The following is a 14,893-nucleotide window of genomic DNA, read 5'->3' on the forward strand; positions in this document are numbered from 1 at the left end:
GACGGATTTTTACTAGTTTCCTCTTAAAATTAGAAGTTCCTGGTATACTTCTGTAGCGTATAGAACGGTTTTAGAGCACCACTTACGATGAGAATTTGATCCGCACACACATCTCGTCTGTTCATTGAGCGTTGCAATTTCTGGACTAAAGCAGCAACTGTAAACTTATTTAATATGCACACCCAATGAAAAGATCAGGATTACATAAGAAATAAGCTTGACATAAATCCCTGTTTGCAGTAATACACGGCACAAGTAGAGACGCAGTAAAATATTTAGTTATAAGGGAAATGCAGTGTACAAACGTACCGGCGGTATGTGTCCGTATAGTATAATACCACAAGTGGAAAATCTCTTCTGCATTGTATACATAGTAATTTTATCAAATGTTACAGATGTATTACTTTTCAAAAATTTTATTGTTCGACGTTCCTAATAGTCATTGAACACATTGCTTTATCAAAGTTTACTTAACAGCAAAAATAGCTTTTGTAACACTAATCCAACATGAAGGTAATTGTACATCAAACAGCAGCATTTTATACGAATTAGGATCATAATCAATTCGTATTTTCAGTTTATAGCGCAAGGCATGCATTAAATAATAAAAATACAATAATGTCGAAACCAGGATCTAAACAGTACCTCCATTAGGTCTCAGACGTTGAAAGAGATTTAGATTGACATAGGTCAAATCAAATAGAGAGATCAAATTACTTAAATGCATCCATCTCAATCGAAGCAAAACGTTGATTACAGTTTCTTCTTATTATTCTTCACACCATATAAACTACTTTTCTCCGACATTGTAAAATTACGCGCTATCAATCCACCTATAATAACTATAAATTAAAAATGCAATGTTATCAATCCTTTCTCTAAAATAGTTGAAACAACATAGCGCAAATACTAACATTCAAATGATAAAACAATAAGAAACTCAATCGTTACACAATACTAAGATCAAAGATACTTACTCAATAAGGAAAATACACCAGACGAGACTAATGCAACTCTAGATCCACTAATAATGGCAGGAATTAAATAAAATACTAACGAAACTAAAACAATTGTCCACCAAATTGTAGTTAATAGGAAAGTAGTACGGTTACGATGGGCGTAACACCTAGGCCAACCAACAGTGCCTTTTTGCAAATATTCATCCATCAATTGATCCTACAAGCATCATTCTTAATTAGATACAACGATTATATGTATATTATGTTAAATCATTCAGGTATCATACCTTTGTCACGTATAATTCCCTTAAAAATTTTGTGCAAGCTTGTTCGTCATCTTCACCTCGTATCACAGAGATCGGAAGGCGCCTAAATTCAGGCAAAAAATAGTATTTAAGATCTTCATTACTTGAATTAACGAGGATCAAAACTAATATTTTTGTATCTGGACCAGTAGAAATGCTTTGATATCGTGTATCTAAGCGAGAATATAAAGGACGGTAGGTTCTTATACATAATTATAGTTACCTTACAAGAAGAACTATTTTACAAGGTTTGCAGAACAACAAGTGCATTAGGCTAGGCAACGTATCGGGAAATATGAAAGTGGTATCGTAGATTGCATCACCTGGTGGTTTGGCAGCCAAATCGTAAAGAAATTTTTATGAATAATTCAATATATCTAAAGAATGATATACAGTTTTATATAATGGAGTTATTGCTAACATTTTTCCTTTAGACAACTATATGCAAGTGTAAAGCCCTTAACACGAGGCTGCATGTGGTGTTTAAGAACTGGAAGGCCATTTTTTTTTGCAAATTCAACACTTTTTAGGTATTTTTCTTTCGTGTACCTTGTACCTTCTGCAAATATTGTTAACTTTAAAATAAAATTTACAATCAGACTAGCAACGTGGGAAAAGACGAGTAACACCAAGATGATTTATAAATGCGGTAAATACTTATAGTATTACCCATAAAGGAAAAGGCCCTTCTTTCAAACTTTTTAACTGCCGTTCCAGAGATATAGAATCTTTAGCCCAGTCCCTCTTAACAAAGAGATGTTCTAAGTTCCAGAAAGAGAAACCGAGTAGGGGGACGTACTTTATTGCTGATTTCAAATAGCATTTTGTAGCCTTCAATTCAAATATATTTCAAATATGTTTCAAATGTAAGTATTTACCGTAATAAATAAATAGATGCTGATTTTTCATGTACTTCTTTCGAGTTATTGAGTGAAAAATGCAACTTTTTTCATTGCGTTTTAAACATTATAACATGTGAGACATGAAGAAATAGTACTTTCGTATGATAAATGTGCACGTGATAAAGTAAGGTTATAGATTATAATATATTAATTATACTGTAAATCCGAATATTTACCGGCACCATATTAAACCTATCAGCGAACGTCAGGCCAATCAGCCAGTCAACATCGCTACGATGATTTGCGACAATCAGTGCATTTTCCTTTCCGAAATATTTATCATCATCATTCGGGCAATAAACTTCCCATTCTAAGCCACTCCAGAATTCAGGCAATGCCGTTAAATCTATACAAATAAGTTATCATTTTTATTATAGAGCACAACATATGCGTTTTGTAGGTTGTAAAGAGATGCAACTCTTTGATATCGTATGTGTATGTAGTCAATAGTTTATATAATCTGCAGTAAAAAATACTAGAACAGCACATAAGATAGACAACAGAAGGTACGATATTGTAGAGCTGTACATTCTTACATGATGCAGCACCATAACTCTTTCACTGCATGAATAGAGAAAATATAATTGATTCATCTGCAGTATAAAGTAATAGCATCACTGTATTAATGATTACAATACTACTGTACATAAGATACTGTACTTACTTGCAAGCCATAGGCGACCTATTGCCATAGATACGTGTCTATAATATACTTTAGATATTGGCCAAAGAACTAACGAAAGGATATGAAAAATGCATGCAAACGTTCCGCTAACAAAAAAGACGGTTGCATACAAGAACCAAGCCAATGGTGATTTCTTAAAAGCCGTAAGCGCCATTATTTCAATCCACTGAATCGGCACTGTGAAAAGCAATGAGTGTGCAAAATAAGTACATTTTATGTACGCCTGTAATAGAGATTTAATTGGTACTCGCCCCACTCTTGAATCATGATAACTCTCAGGACATACGAGTAACAGTAATGGAAAGCAGCTACATCAACAATCACGAACAAATCAAATGTCTATGTTTAACTATGCAAATCACAAACCAAAATTAATTGTAACTCCATTTAAGCACTGATCCTTAAATAGCTTATAGTATCGTAGAACGAGCATCTAAAGTTACTTCATTTCAAAATCAGCGAAATATCTGACTATCACAATTCAGTCACTCATGCAAAATGACATTATTCCTATAAACACAACTTAAGGGTATGCATACATAATTGCTGTAGATAGCACGATCAGCACGAAGTTAACAAAAGAAGACTCAAAGCCTAGCACATATGCTGTTTACTATCTGCCTTGATACATATACCCATACTGTACAGTTCTCAACATTATAACATGGTGCAATTTTAGTTGAAGAATCTGTTGTGCGCTGATTTTCGTTGTTTTATCTCACTCGTACTAATGAAGCTTACGCACAGTAGCGATGATTATCTTAACCTATCATACAGAGTACTTTTGCACCTGAGATGCAATTACCGCAGTTTAGCATGCAAATAAATAAATAAATACGTCAAATCATAGTTGAAATGAGGCGTTGTACTATACACGTATGAGTGAGTATGGTGCAGACGGCAGTGTTTACTATTTAATGTTAAGGTTTTTCTCGCGTTGTAAAAGGCAGTTGCCCGATTGGACGCATCCGCAGGTAAATACCAGGCTTCTGAATACAGTAAGTAGTAGTGTCCTGCATTTGACTAAATGTTGATTCCAACATTTGCGCAGTCACGCCTCATGCATACGTTAAATCAAATAAATTAAATTAAAAAAAAAAATTAAATTTATTTTGCGATAGATTATAGAATATACATGTTAGACACTAAAGAATTACCATAGAGGTTTTACGTCCATGAATCAGTCGACTCAGAAAAAGTTCAAAAATATATTAGTACTTTGCGCATAACACATGCATGTCAATATTGAATGGTGTACTATTAATGGCATAGTTTAGCTCATAATGAATTGATGCAAAGATATACTGCTCTAGATCCAGTATGCACTATTGCAGATTTCACTATTAGCACGTCGAGTAACCAATAATTCATATTATGCGACTCAGGCGAATTGCAATATTGTAACACTGTGAATAATGATCAAGCTAGCTTTCATATCGACGTTTGGGAAATAAAATTCGATGCATCCAATGTTTATTAAGGAATATAACACCATTGAGCAAATGCTTGCCAGCAAGTATACATCAACCGTTTCAAAGTGCTGTCGGTATTGCTTTAAACTAAACTACAGCACTGTATTTATTTACAGTTGAATGCTAAACAAATAAATGTTCAGTCTTCTACAGCAGAATCGATCATTCTGCAATCGCGGTCCGGTCGATATTGAGCTAATTTATTCTATAGCAAAAGATTCTGCTTGATTGACTCCCACCCTGCTACCTATAACGATGGATAGATCAGTTATTCGATAATGTGCGGTGCAATAGGAGTATAGTATTGCATTGCCTTTAGACACTTTGCCATATTGTTTTGAAGTACCTTACTGCTAGTGAAAAATTGTATGCGTAGGTGCAGTAAGTTAAAAATTGGTGAAAGCGTAGCAGCAGGGACTTTCTTAAACCATCAATATACAGTACAGTACAGTACTGTACTGTACAGGAGGATAAAGTGACCTCGATGCAAGTGTAGGTGTCGTGTAGTGTGATCAATGCTATTGCACTCGACATACTGTAATACAGTGCGACCACTGTCGTTAGCCTTTGTACTACTGTATATTGGCATAGGAGGGTATATCTACAGTAGTAGTCCATAAAGGGACTAGCCAGATCCCCCAAAATAGTAAATTGCAGCGGATGCTATCAATATTATCTGCACATGTGTTCATGTTCCTATTGCATTGATGTAGGCTATAAAAATCACTTTCTCAACGATGCCAATGCTTGTATATACAGATGACATCAATAACAAGAAGAAAGGATCTTAACTCACCTCAAGTTGTGGATGTTACAGTAATCTTCAAACGCTCATCCAAACATGCAGACTTGCAAAATGTTAATCGCAATACTCGTGCATTCGCTTCCAGACAGTTGCAAGTGTTGAGCTTTTAAATCATCCGACCTCAGTTGATATACGATAGTTGTTGATATATACGTGACAGATACAGTACTGTGATGCACCGTGTTGTGACTTGTGACCCCTCGTGACCTCTGAATCTGATTCACGCAGCAGAGTTCATGTACACTGATACGAGACTCTGAACCACATAGAGTACGTTGCTACAATGCACAGTACAATGTGGTAATCTGTACTGTGCACTGTACACTGTACAGTTCTTTTATCAGTCCGCGCAGATGTCGACCAAAAGCTGCTGACGTGTGATTGATTGCTAGGCGAAGTACTGTACTGTACAGTACATTGTACAGTACATAGTCATTAACAGTACTGTACTGTACAGTGTACAGTACTGTACGTACAGTATTAGAAAAGATACCGGTAATTTTTCGACTAGCCTATTAGGTTATACTGTACTGTACAGTCATATAATGAAACTACAGGAATTACTGTACAGTAAAGTAATTAATAATAACTATTGAACCACGGCAGGCTAAACGAATCAATCAACGAACGAACCAACCAACGCACGATCGACTGGAAAACGGAATCCCAGTGACTATCGCTGCTCAATCCTGGTTCAAGAACAAGATGTCAGGTATCTACTAGTAGAGCTTCATATAAAATCTCTCTCAGTCTCTCTGCTTTCCTTAAACCCTGCTAAAATAGACGCTGTGCAAATAGGGTACAACCCTAAAACCAATTTGTTAAGAATGTGAATGAATTGAAAAGGTTGTTTCCAAAATTATTCCTGGGAATTAAATTTCCCTTTAATGCTCGCATAAGTACAGCACTGCTGTACTTATGAATGATGCAGTGATACGTGTATGTATATATACAGTATACACGTACGCGTATATATCTATATAAAGTATAATTAGAATAATTATAATTAATGTAACATTAGTCGGAATAGCATAAACATCAATATAAACTATGACAAAATATGTGTATAAAGGCGATATTGAGTTCAATAAAGTTAAAGTATATTCTAGATAATAATTAGTAAGAATTAAATTGAGCTTGTATTATTATATGGGATGTTATGCTAATATCATGGATTGTCAGATATGGTTTAAGACAAGTTCCGTCGAATTACTTCGTGTGATCAATCCCGATACGTATAGTATACATCGCATAAAACTATGGAGAGAAATTCCATACTTATGACTAACAAATATCATTTTATGTAATGGAAGTGTGCCTATGTTGTGCTATATCCCTGCTACATCGTGTGTATGGACGAATGCAAGAGAACATGCCTCTATTTTTTAGTTCCTGGCGCCATCACCAATAACACTTCCATTATGTCTACTCCATGCAAATTTCGATCGTTTCTTTGAAGGCTAAATGTTGACATATACTCGTCCAACCTATTTGCTTTGCTACTCTATTAAATTTGAGTACAGGCGGTAGATGCTTTAAGGGGTATCATGCAATACTCTGGTTACTGATTCTTATCATTCCACCTATACCGTATTGGCCAAAGATATCTTATCTAAAGTATAATTTGAATATGCCATTGCAATTATTATTTTGACTCTACTGCAGACTACAGTCTGTGGATGAAAAACTGTGCTATGCAATGCTGTCAATTTGGAAACTGGTAGGGAACTTCATCGCCTTTATAAATCATTATACGTTTACTCTTATAAAGTTCCATTAATACAGGCATGGTGATAATCATCAGTAAAAAATATAGACAGCATAAAAGAAACAGCTTTTCCTTTTACTTCTATAACGCATATTATCATTAGACTTGCCGTCAGCCAATAATCCTTACTTAAGTTCTAGTTTGTAATGTCTTCGTCACCAATCTTAATTTGTAACACTTAGGGAGACCGACAGTGCGAATTACTATAGCTAGCTCATAAGAACATTCACGAATACCCTATCCTATTATATAATTATAGGCCAGGAACCGTTTGTTATAGCAACCATTTCAAAGGACGTGAATATGGAAGCAGAATCTCGATATTCAGCTATTTTATAAGAATCATTTCAATGCGTCTACGTAGAAATCAATTCGAGTACAAATGGAACAGAGACTACTATGAAAGCCCTAGCTAAGCTATAACAACAAAAACACCACGAAACCCATTTTCGTGATAGTCAGCTTACAGTGGCCATTCATAAAGAAAAACTCTTATATATACGGTTCACGATACGGTAGATAAACGAAAATACTATATCAAGTTCTAGAATTTATACTTTTATCTTGACTGCTCGTAGAATGCAATATATTCGAAAATGAGTTTCATTTTTTATGGATACGCATATTTATTTAGGCTTTAAAGCAACTATCCCATAATATCAAATCTAAACTATACTATAGCAACATGATTGTACTTGTAATTACGAACTTCAATTGATAATAAGTCTTTAATCAATATTATTATTAATAATGGTAACAGAACGAGGATGGAATGATCCGCCTGATTTTTTATTCCAAAATAACAAACCTACAAGTGATGTACCACGACTATACCGCTTATATGGCAAAAGGCAAACGCCTTCGGGTGCGATTCCTGCCAATAACCGTAAGTTGAAATCGATATAATCTTAAGTCAAAAATATTATGAATATATGGAATCACTTTTCGATACTTTTTTAAATTCTATATCTGACAGTCACCACAAATTTCTTAAACAAAGACAATGGACCCCCAATTTCCGTAGCTCCTCCTATCGTTCATACAGATAAATCGAAAGAAAACAATCTCGCCGACGATACTAGTCATCAATCCTTGTCCTCAACTACTAGTGTAAGCCTCACTGTTGATGAAATGACCGGATGCCTTAAAAATATGTTGGATAAATGTAAAGAATCGTTGGATGTAAGCGATTATGTTCTAATTCATGTCTTAAATAACTCAAATAACACACTGTATAACATTACCTAGTTATGCCAGTGCTATAGTTACAGTATACGAGTATATATACAAAGATTATAATTTGATGCACCAGTGTGCTAGAATATTGTTTACAGCAATTGACTCACAGGTTGTATACCGCTTTAAAATTTTCATGTTGTCATTTGACGCGATACTTTTTATCATTAGGTGGAGGCGATAGCTGATATTGAGAAAAGATTGCAGGAAATGGAGTCCAAATGGCGTTCAAATCTACTATCAAAATCTACCATTGATGCATTATCGACAATTTATGATGGTGAGACTAAGAAATTCCGGCAATTTTCACTTTATGTCTAGCAGGATTATTTACTTTTATTGTAAAAGTAAATCTTTCTGATGCAAAAGTGCAGCTGCTCTTGTTAATAACTGTAATCATTCTAAATTTATAGCAATAAAGGATGGTAGCAATTATGAGAAAGCTAGCGAAGTCTGTACTGCTTTGGCTAAGAACAATGTTGAAGAAGTAATTTTTAATTAGTAGTACTGTATTTAATATCAAACAATCGAGTCTATAAAATTATGTTCCTACAACTCGAAAATGACCTCGCTTTGATTCTTTCAATAATAATTTTTTATCATGGAAAGGTTGGTCCTTGGATACCTGGAATACACCGACTGATACAACAACGTCTTTGAGTCTCATCGCCTTTCTACTATGACTTTTATGTGGAACATTTATGAGACATATATATGTATTTTTCATACTAGGAGATTTCGTCATATAGTACAAAAGATATGACTGTTATACAATGTAATGCATCGAAGTGATATTATAAGCCATACGAGTGTTAAATCAAAAATAAGCAGGTTTTGAATTTCATCTAATATATAACATAATTACTTCACTGCTTCTGTTACCTCCCTTACTCGAAATAATGTTATATTATATTATTACCTCTAAAGACTCGATAGTTGTATTTCTTACAGTAGATATGACTTTACTGTAACTATGAAGTATGACTGTATACCTATGAACGACTTCAGCACCTTCTTTGCCATTGTATAAGACATTGATTTGGTCAGCCATTATAACATTTTATTATATCTATTATTGCAACCTGAAAGCTAACACCATATCTATCATTAATACAGTAGAAAACTAGTTCCATGTATTGTGTTCACATTTCATTAGGTTTCAGTGATGAAGTTGTACTCGTATTTTCATCCTCATTATCTTCCATTCGGATTTCTTCGTTTTCTTCGCAGCCGGAAAATCCAGCATTCTCTCCAGTTTCTTTACCATTCTTTTGCGGAGAAGTATCATCGATAATGATATCTTCAGGATCAGGAGGAGAAGGAATAAACTCTTCATTAGGACAAATGTTATGGTACATATTTTCTGCCTAAATAAGCATAGTAAATACACGAATGGTGTCAAAAAATAACTTTTGCAGAACAACGTCATTTAAAACTAGTCTGCTATAACACCTAGATTCATAGACCAGCTAAAGTATATTAGACGTAATATATGATTACTCAAGAACTAATCACCAATCAAATCAATCACTAAAGTGATTGATCTTGAGAGTATTAGATAACACAAGACATGTACCTTTGCTACGATAGATTTAAAACTCATTTCGCTATCTATTGGATCTACGGTTAAAATGTTTGATGGCAGTCTCTCCTTCACATTGTAACCAATTTGATTAAAATAAGTACACCATAAGACTTTTGGCTTTTTGTTACCATCTTTACCTAATAAGATTAACAAATTTGTTACCAAAGCTGCTAAAACACTCAATATATTTAAATATAGTATTCCACCAACAGCGATTCTAACTAATTAGCAATACATATTATGTCTAGTTTTACATTCTAATGCTTAGTATTGTGTGGAAATTTTCCATACCAACTTTAAATTTAATAAGTCAGTAAAAGTATTACGCACCACTTTTGTTTCATTATGTATATGAAGAGTTACCTGAATTTTCTTCAAAATTAAATAAAGAGTCGGTAACTTCTTGTAGATCATCTTTAGCATTCGATTTCATTAAGCAGGTTAGGTGCACGATATCTATAGATTGAATATAAATTTTAAGCTGTAAGATATCGAATAAGGTAGCAAGTTACTACTAGCAACAGATTAATGACCATGTTGATTTCCTTTCACTCGAGTTGCCTGCTGATTCTTATGACAGTAATAATAATTACAATATATTATATAATCAAGTGTACTTCAATATACATTGTAAACTTACACAATCCCTCAGGACATGCCATAGAGCCAGCAGAAATTTCTAGTCCACGTATTAAATAACTAAGATCACTGGAAGGTAGGGAGAATAAAATCACCTAAGTAAATGAAAAATAGATAAGTTACATTTTTCTTATCGTAATACTTATATAGTGAAGGCTCAATTAATTATCTTATACCAATTTATATTTCGAAGTTACAGTCATGCCTACCTCATCTGTTTCAGTAGGGTAAATTGATTTGTTGGTAATAAATATAGCTCGAGATATTGATTTTTCTTTATCGGGTTCATCAGATAAAAGGGCAGACGGTAAATAACTACTGTCAATGATGACATTACTGCAAAAGAGTACAACTATATTAGTGCGCATAATTACATAAGTAAAGCTATTAAACTTAATGAATTTGCACCAGATCTCCTTACATTACCTGCAGGATATTTTCTGCCCTTCATCAGTAATAATTCCTGTACATCTGTATTCGTACATACATTAAATTATCAATGGTGGATGCTTTAATTTATAATTAGTCAACACTTATCTCTACTTTCTTTACGGCATACCTATTCGAAGTCTCATCAATAATTAACGAAGGTACTGTCATCCGTAAGCAATAGATGCCACCAAAGACAGCGCAAAGTCTATGCATTTTGATCGATTTACATAGGGATTAATAACGGTGTATACACACGTAAACACTGTCGATAGCCTGATGTTAGTACGGAGATTATTTTACGACACCATCTTACCGACAGAAAGCTTGCGGCAACTCTGCAACCCCATATAATGGCCACAGAAAAGGGGTTTCTCCAAATCGGCCGAGAGACTGCAAAAAACATTGTGCAGCAGCTAATCCCTAAGTAAAAATTAGTTATTATTGAATTTAGACCAAAGTACTATAGCAACATTTCCCATAACCATATAAGAACAATATGACAAAATTATACAGTGTAGTGTTCTGATATAAAACTAAACACAATAAGTATCAGACACAATTTCTATAATTATTTGCTGAATTTGGTAGCAGTAATCGTATAAATTTGCCATCGTGTAAAGTGAAACAATACTAAGATGAATCAATTCAATTTCATTCGGCCTCAAATACCTCAATAGTTGTAACGTTTTTTTCCACCATTGCTATACAATGAATAATAAAATGTTGTAAATCCTCACTGAGACGCCAAGACTTGAGATAATCAGAAAAAGGTCGCTGTTCATATTCTGTTTAAAATCAGAAATCATTAATATAGCCACTACAATATAATAATACTTTGTCAGTTATACGATTTACGAGATTAATCGACGATATTCAATAATGTAAGTGTGGATATCAATAAGTATTCTCTAGGCTGAATTACGAGATATCATTGATGTAATTAATTTTTAAGACCTTTAAATTTATCTTCGTGCTTTTCATACTCTATGCAAAAGCTCAAAAATTTCATCAGCATTCTTTTTTCTAACATTGACATTAAATTGGTGGAAAAGACTTCAGATCTCGAACAAGGTACCTAGAACGTGAAGTACGCCTTAAAGGTTTATCATTTACGGAAAACGTATAGGCTATTAGATGATTTCAATTTCGATCAAAAAAAGTAGAGGCTAATATCGAATTTTTAATACCTGGACGAGTCGATTGCCTCTATAAGTTAAAATTTTTGTTACACATTTGAATTCGACATAGCGAGCAACTTTGGACTTAATTAATAATTCCACAAGAGGTCCCCGGCACAACAATAACTTAACGAAGAAATAAAATGAATAAATATACAATTAAAGAGAGCATACAGTGTGAACAAAATTACTAGACTAATTATATAGGATATTTCAAGCGAGAAATCCATCAAGAAATAATCATATGAAAAACCTTCGGCAATAAATCTATACTAAAGCGCCTCCATAGATCTTTTAAATCTTGATACGTAAATTCTTTTGCTGTCCTATCTCTAATTGCTTGGTTTGAACCGACTTGATCAGCTACGCCAGAGGACGGAGCTTGTAATTGGGGTGATTTAGAATTTTCACTCTTATCTGCGTCATGTTGATTTGGTGTCTTTTCAACATCTTCTACGATACAAAAGGAATAATAAATTATGTATATTAATCTATACTAAGGGGTATCTATAGTTCTTTTAAATATTTGATAAGCAAATTCTTTGACCGTTTATGTCTAATTGCTCGACTCTGAATCGACTTGAGCTGCTGTACCTGAAGATGGATCTTGGGATTGCGGCGATTCAGAACTTTCATCGTTATCAGCATCACGTTGACTTTGGGCCATTTCAATTTCTTCTATATTATATATTTCATCACCGTCAGTACTCCTATCATCTTTCATTATCTCTGGAGCTTTATCACAGTAGCATTCCACTTCAAGATTTAATGTAGTTAATACATCATTGGATAATAGTAGGCGTTTCTGATTTGTATCGGTATCCTGAATATATGGCGGTAGCTTTTCACCAGACTTTAAATTCTATCAATGTGATTATAACGTATCGAATTTTATTTCGATAATACTATAAGAAGTATTTGATATCGAATTCTTGTACTATAGCTACTAGGTTATACCCTTGCTTTTTCAATCCATGCTAACAACTTATCAAACGTAAATGCAGCCCACTGTCCGCCATAGTAATCGTTCCTAATCGTGAAATAAATAATTAATATAGTATGTTGGCTGTTTCTGAAAGATGTAAACGCCTACATAGGTGATTCTAACAAGATAATTTTAAAAGTAAAAGAGTAAGGAAGTTACTTCGTGCAGTTGTATGCACGGGATAATACAGTATAAGTAATATATTCTGGCAGTGTTTATGAATCATTAAAATATATCTTACACCTAATTATTTAAGTCATTGTAAGTATTGGCTATAGTAGTGCTTAAAGAACTAGTTATATTCAGCCTCTAGTCATTCAATTTCCGAATTATTTTATATTATATTAGTGACTGTTTTTGCTATGCCTATGAGCACGCTCATATACTGTACAAGCAAAATTTTAACAGAAGATAATACTTTGATGAGATCTATGAGTATTAGTATCGAATTTTGAATGCAGTACAAATCGCCAAAACTTGTTTCGTTGGGTAAAAACATAAATACACAAATCTCTAACTTTCGATGCATACGTAGTTAATTGCACAGTTGTACAATGGTATAAAAAGAATAATACATATCTAAAATAATAATTATTATATATTAATTACAGCTGTTATCTATGTGAGTATTTCTTAATCAATTTGCGAATATTAAGCATCTTTATACAATCATTATGTTTATTATTAAAGTATAATAATAATTATTATAGAGTCTTACTTATCGACATGAAGTACTTTTTTACCAATTCGGGTTAAAGCTGCAGCAGTAATTGCTTCGCTTAATCCTAGTTAATAACCAAATATAGAATTAGTATTGAAAGGTCTTACCTTCAAGGTTAGAATATGGTATTACAAACATGTAGCTCAGATTGATCACCAAAACTTATTTGCACATTCAAATGATTTCAAGATGCAAACACGACGATGATTTGTGTAGATTATCATCCGTGAATGTGTTTAGTACGGTACAGGAAGTCAGCTTACCTACGGATAAATTCGATTTACAATGAATAGCGATTACTATCACCTAAATTTCGAACTACAGTGTAAGGTTGGGTGATACTATTAATCCATGATTGGCCGCTGCATTATAATTGTATGAATATATCATGCAATTATTAATCTACTGTTGCTCCATAGAATGAGTTATCCGTATTACAGGTATACTGTACTGGTATAGTAGTAAGAAAACCTATTTGGTCAATCAATCAATCGATCAATTGGATATTTTATCAAAATTGAGAAGTGACATGCTGTAAATTCTTTTCTATACTGTTTGCTGTCTCAATCCCCATGGACTAGTACGTTTACTGTAGGTAGAACACATTCACCGCGAACGATTGTAGATGATTAACATCATAAGCTTCCTAGGGTTATCGATTGTTATGATTAATGTTATTGTAGTATTATTTATTATATGGGTTCTCTCTTCTTTAGTGATTCTTGACGCCATGAATGAAATACGAAAGGTCAACTAGTTGGATATCATATCGTTCCGTATAAAATATATAGTTTGGCTTTATCATTTCAAGAAATCAATCAGTTCAATACTGAATATCTAGGCTAAAAATGTTACTTTTACCTGTGCCTATAACGATTACGTCAAATTCGGTAGGTAGATCATCGGCCATTGTGTCTGCTACTCGCAATGGTACGAATGAAATGATGTCACAACTGCGGTTGTGCTCACCACTTGATTTCATAGGAATACTATACAGTCCAGTACACACAGTGTACAGTGTACAATGCACGGTACATTCTACGGTACATGTACTGGATATGTACTGTACAGTATGATACCGTACAGTGTACAGTGTACAGTACAGCACAACAGATCTCTGCAAACGATGTTGAAATGTACTGTAAGCAAAGGACTGTACTACAGTAGTACTGTACTGTACTGTACTGTACAGTCCTACTGCGAGTACCGTACTGCGCGAAG

General features: G+C 33.9%; 3 protein-coding genes across 3 annotated transcripts; 1 reads left to right on the forward strand and 2 right to left on the reverse strand.

Moving 5' to 3' along the window:
- Positions 1-753: 753 nt before the first annotated feature.
- On the reverse strand, positions 754-3,005 carry TRIADDRAFT_56473 (uncharacterized protein; the record flags this gene model as incomplete). The annotated part of the gene is made up of 8 exons (XM_002112848.1): positions 754-842; positions 978-1,176; positions 1,247-1,328; positions 1,488-1,587; positions 1,686-1,839; positions 1,934-2,095; positions 2,343-2,512; positions 2,831-3,005. 8 exons carry the CDS (start codon positions 3,003-3,005, stop codon positions 754-756), a joined length of 1,131 nt encoding a protein of 376 aa, XP_002112884.1.
- A 724-nt stretch (positions 3,006-3,729) lies between these two features.
- TRIADDRAFT_56474 (uncharacterized protein) lies at positions 3,730-8,634 on the forward strand (the record flags this gene model as incomplete). The annotated part of the gene is made up of 6 exons (XM_002112410.1): positions 3,730-3,825; positions 5,735-5,840; positions 7,657-7,782; positions 7,873-8,078; positions 8,304-8,412; positions 8,546-8,634. 6 exons carry the CDS (start codon positions 3,730-3,732, stop codon positions 8,632-8,634), a joined length of 732 nt encoding a protein of 243 aa, XP_002112446.1.
- Positions 8,635-9,274: 640 nt separating this feature from the next.
- Positions 9,275-14,582, reverse strand: TRIADDRAFT_63951 (uncharacterized protein; the record flags this gene model as incomplete). The annotated part of the gene is made up of 16 exons (XM_002112849.1): positions 9,275-9,499; positions 9,709-9,854; positions 10,081-10,173; positions 10,358-10,451; positions 10,566-10,692; positions 10,783-10,827; positions 10,916-10,993; positions 11,102-11,208; positions 11,458-11,573; positions 11,743-11,863; positions 11,976-12,092; positions 12,220-12,419; positions 12,561-12,828; positions 12,924-12,996; positions 13,670-13,736; positions 14,534-14,582. 16 exons carry the CDS (start codon positions 14,580-14,582, stop codon positions 9,275-9,277), a joined length of 1,926 nt encoding a protein of 641 aa, XP_002112885.1.
- Positions 14,583-14,893: the final 311 nt, after the last annotated feature.

Source organism: Trichoplax adhaerens, genomic scaffold, assembly GCF_000150275.1.
Source record: "Trichoplax adhaerens TRIADscaffold_5 genomic scaffold, whole genome shotgun sequence".
Taxonomy (NCBI): Eukaryota; Metazoa; Placozoa; class Uniplacotomia; order Trichoplacea; family Trichoplacidae; genus Trichoplax; species Trichoplax adhaerens.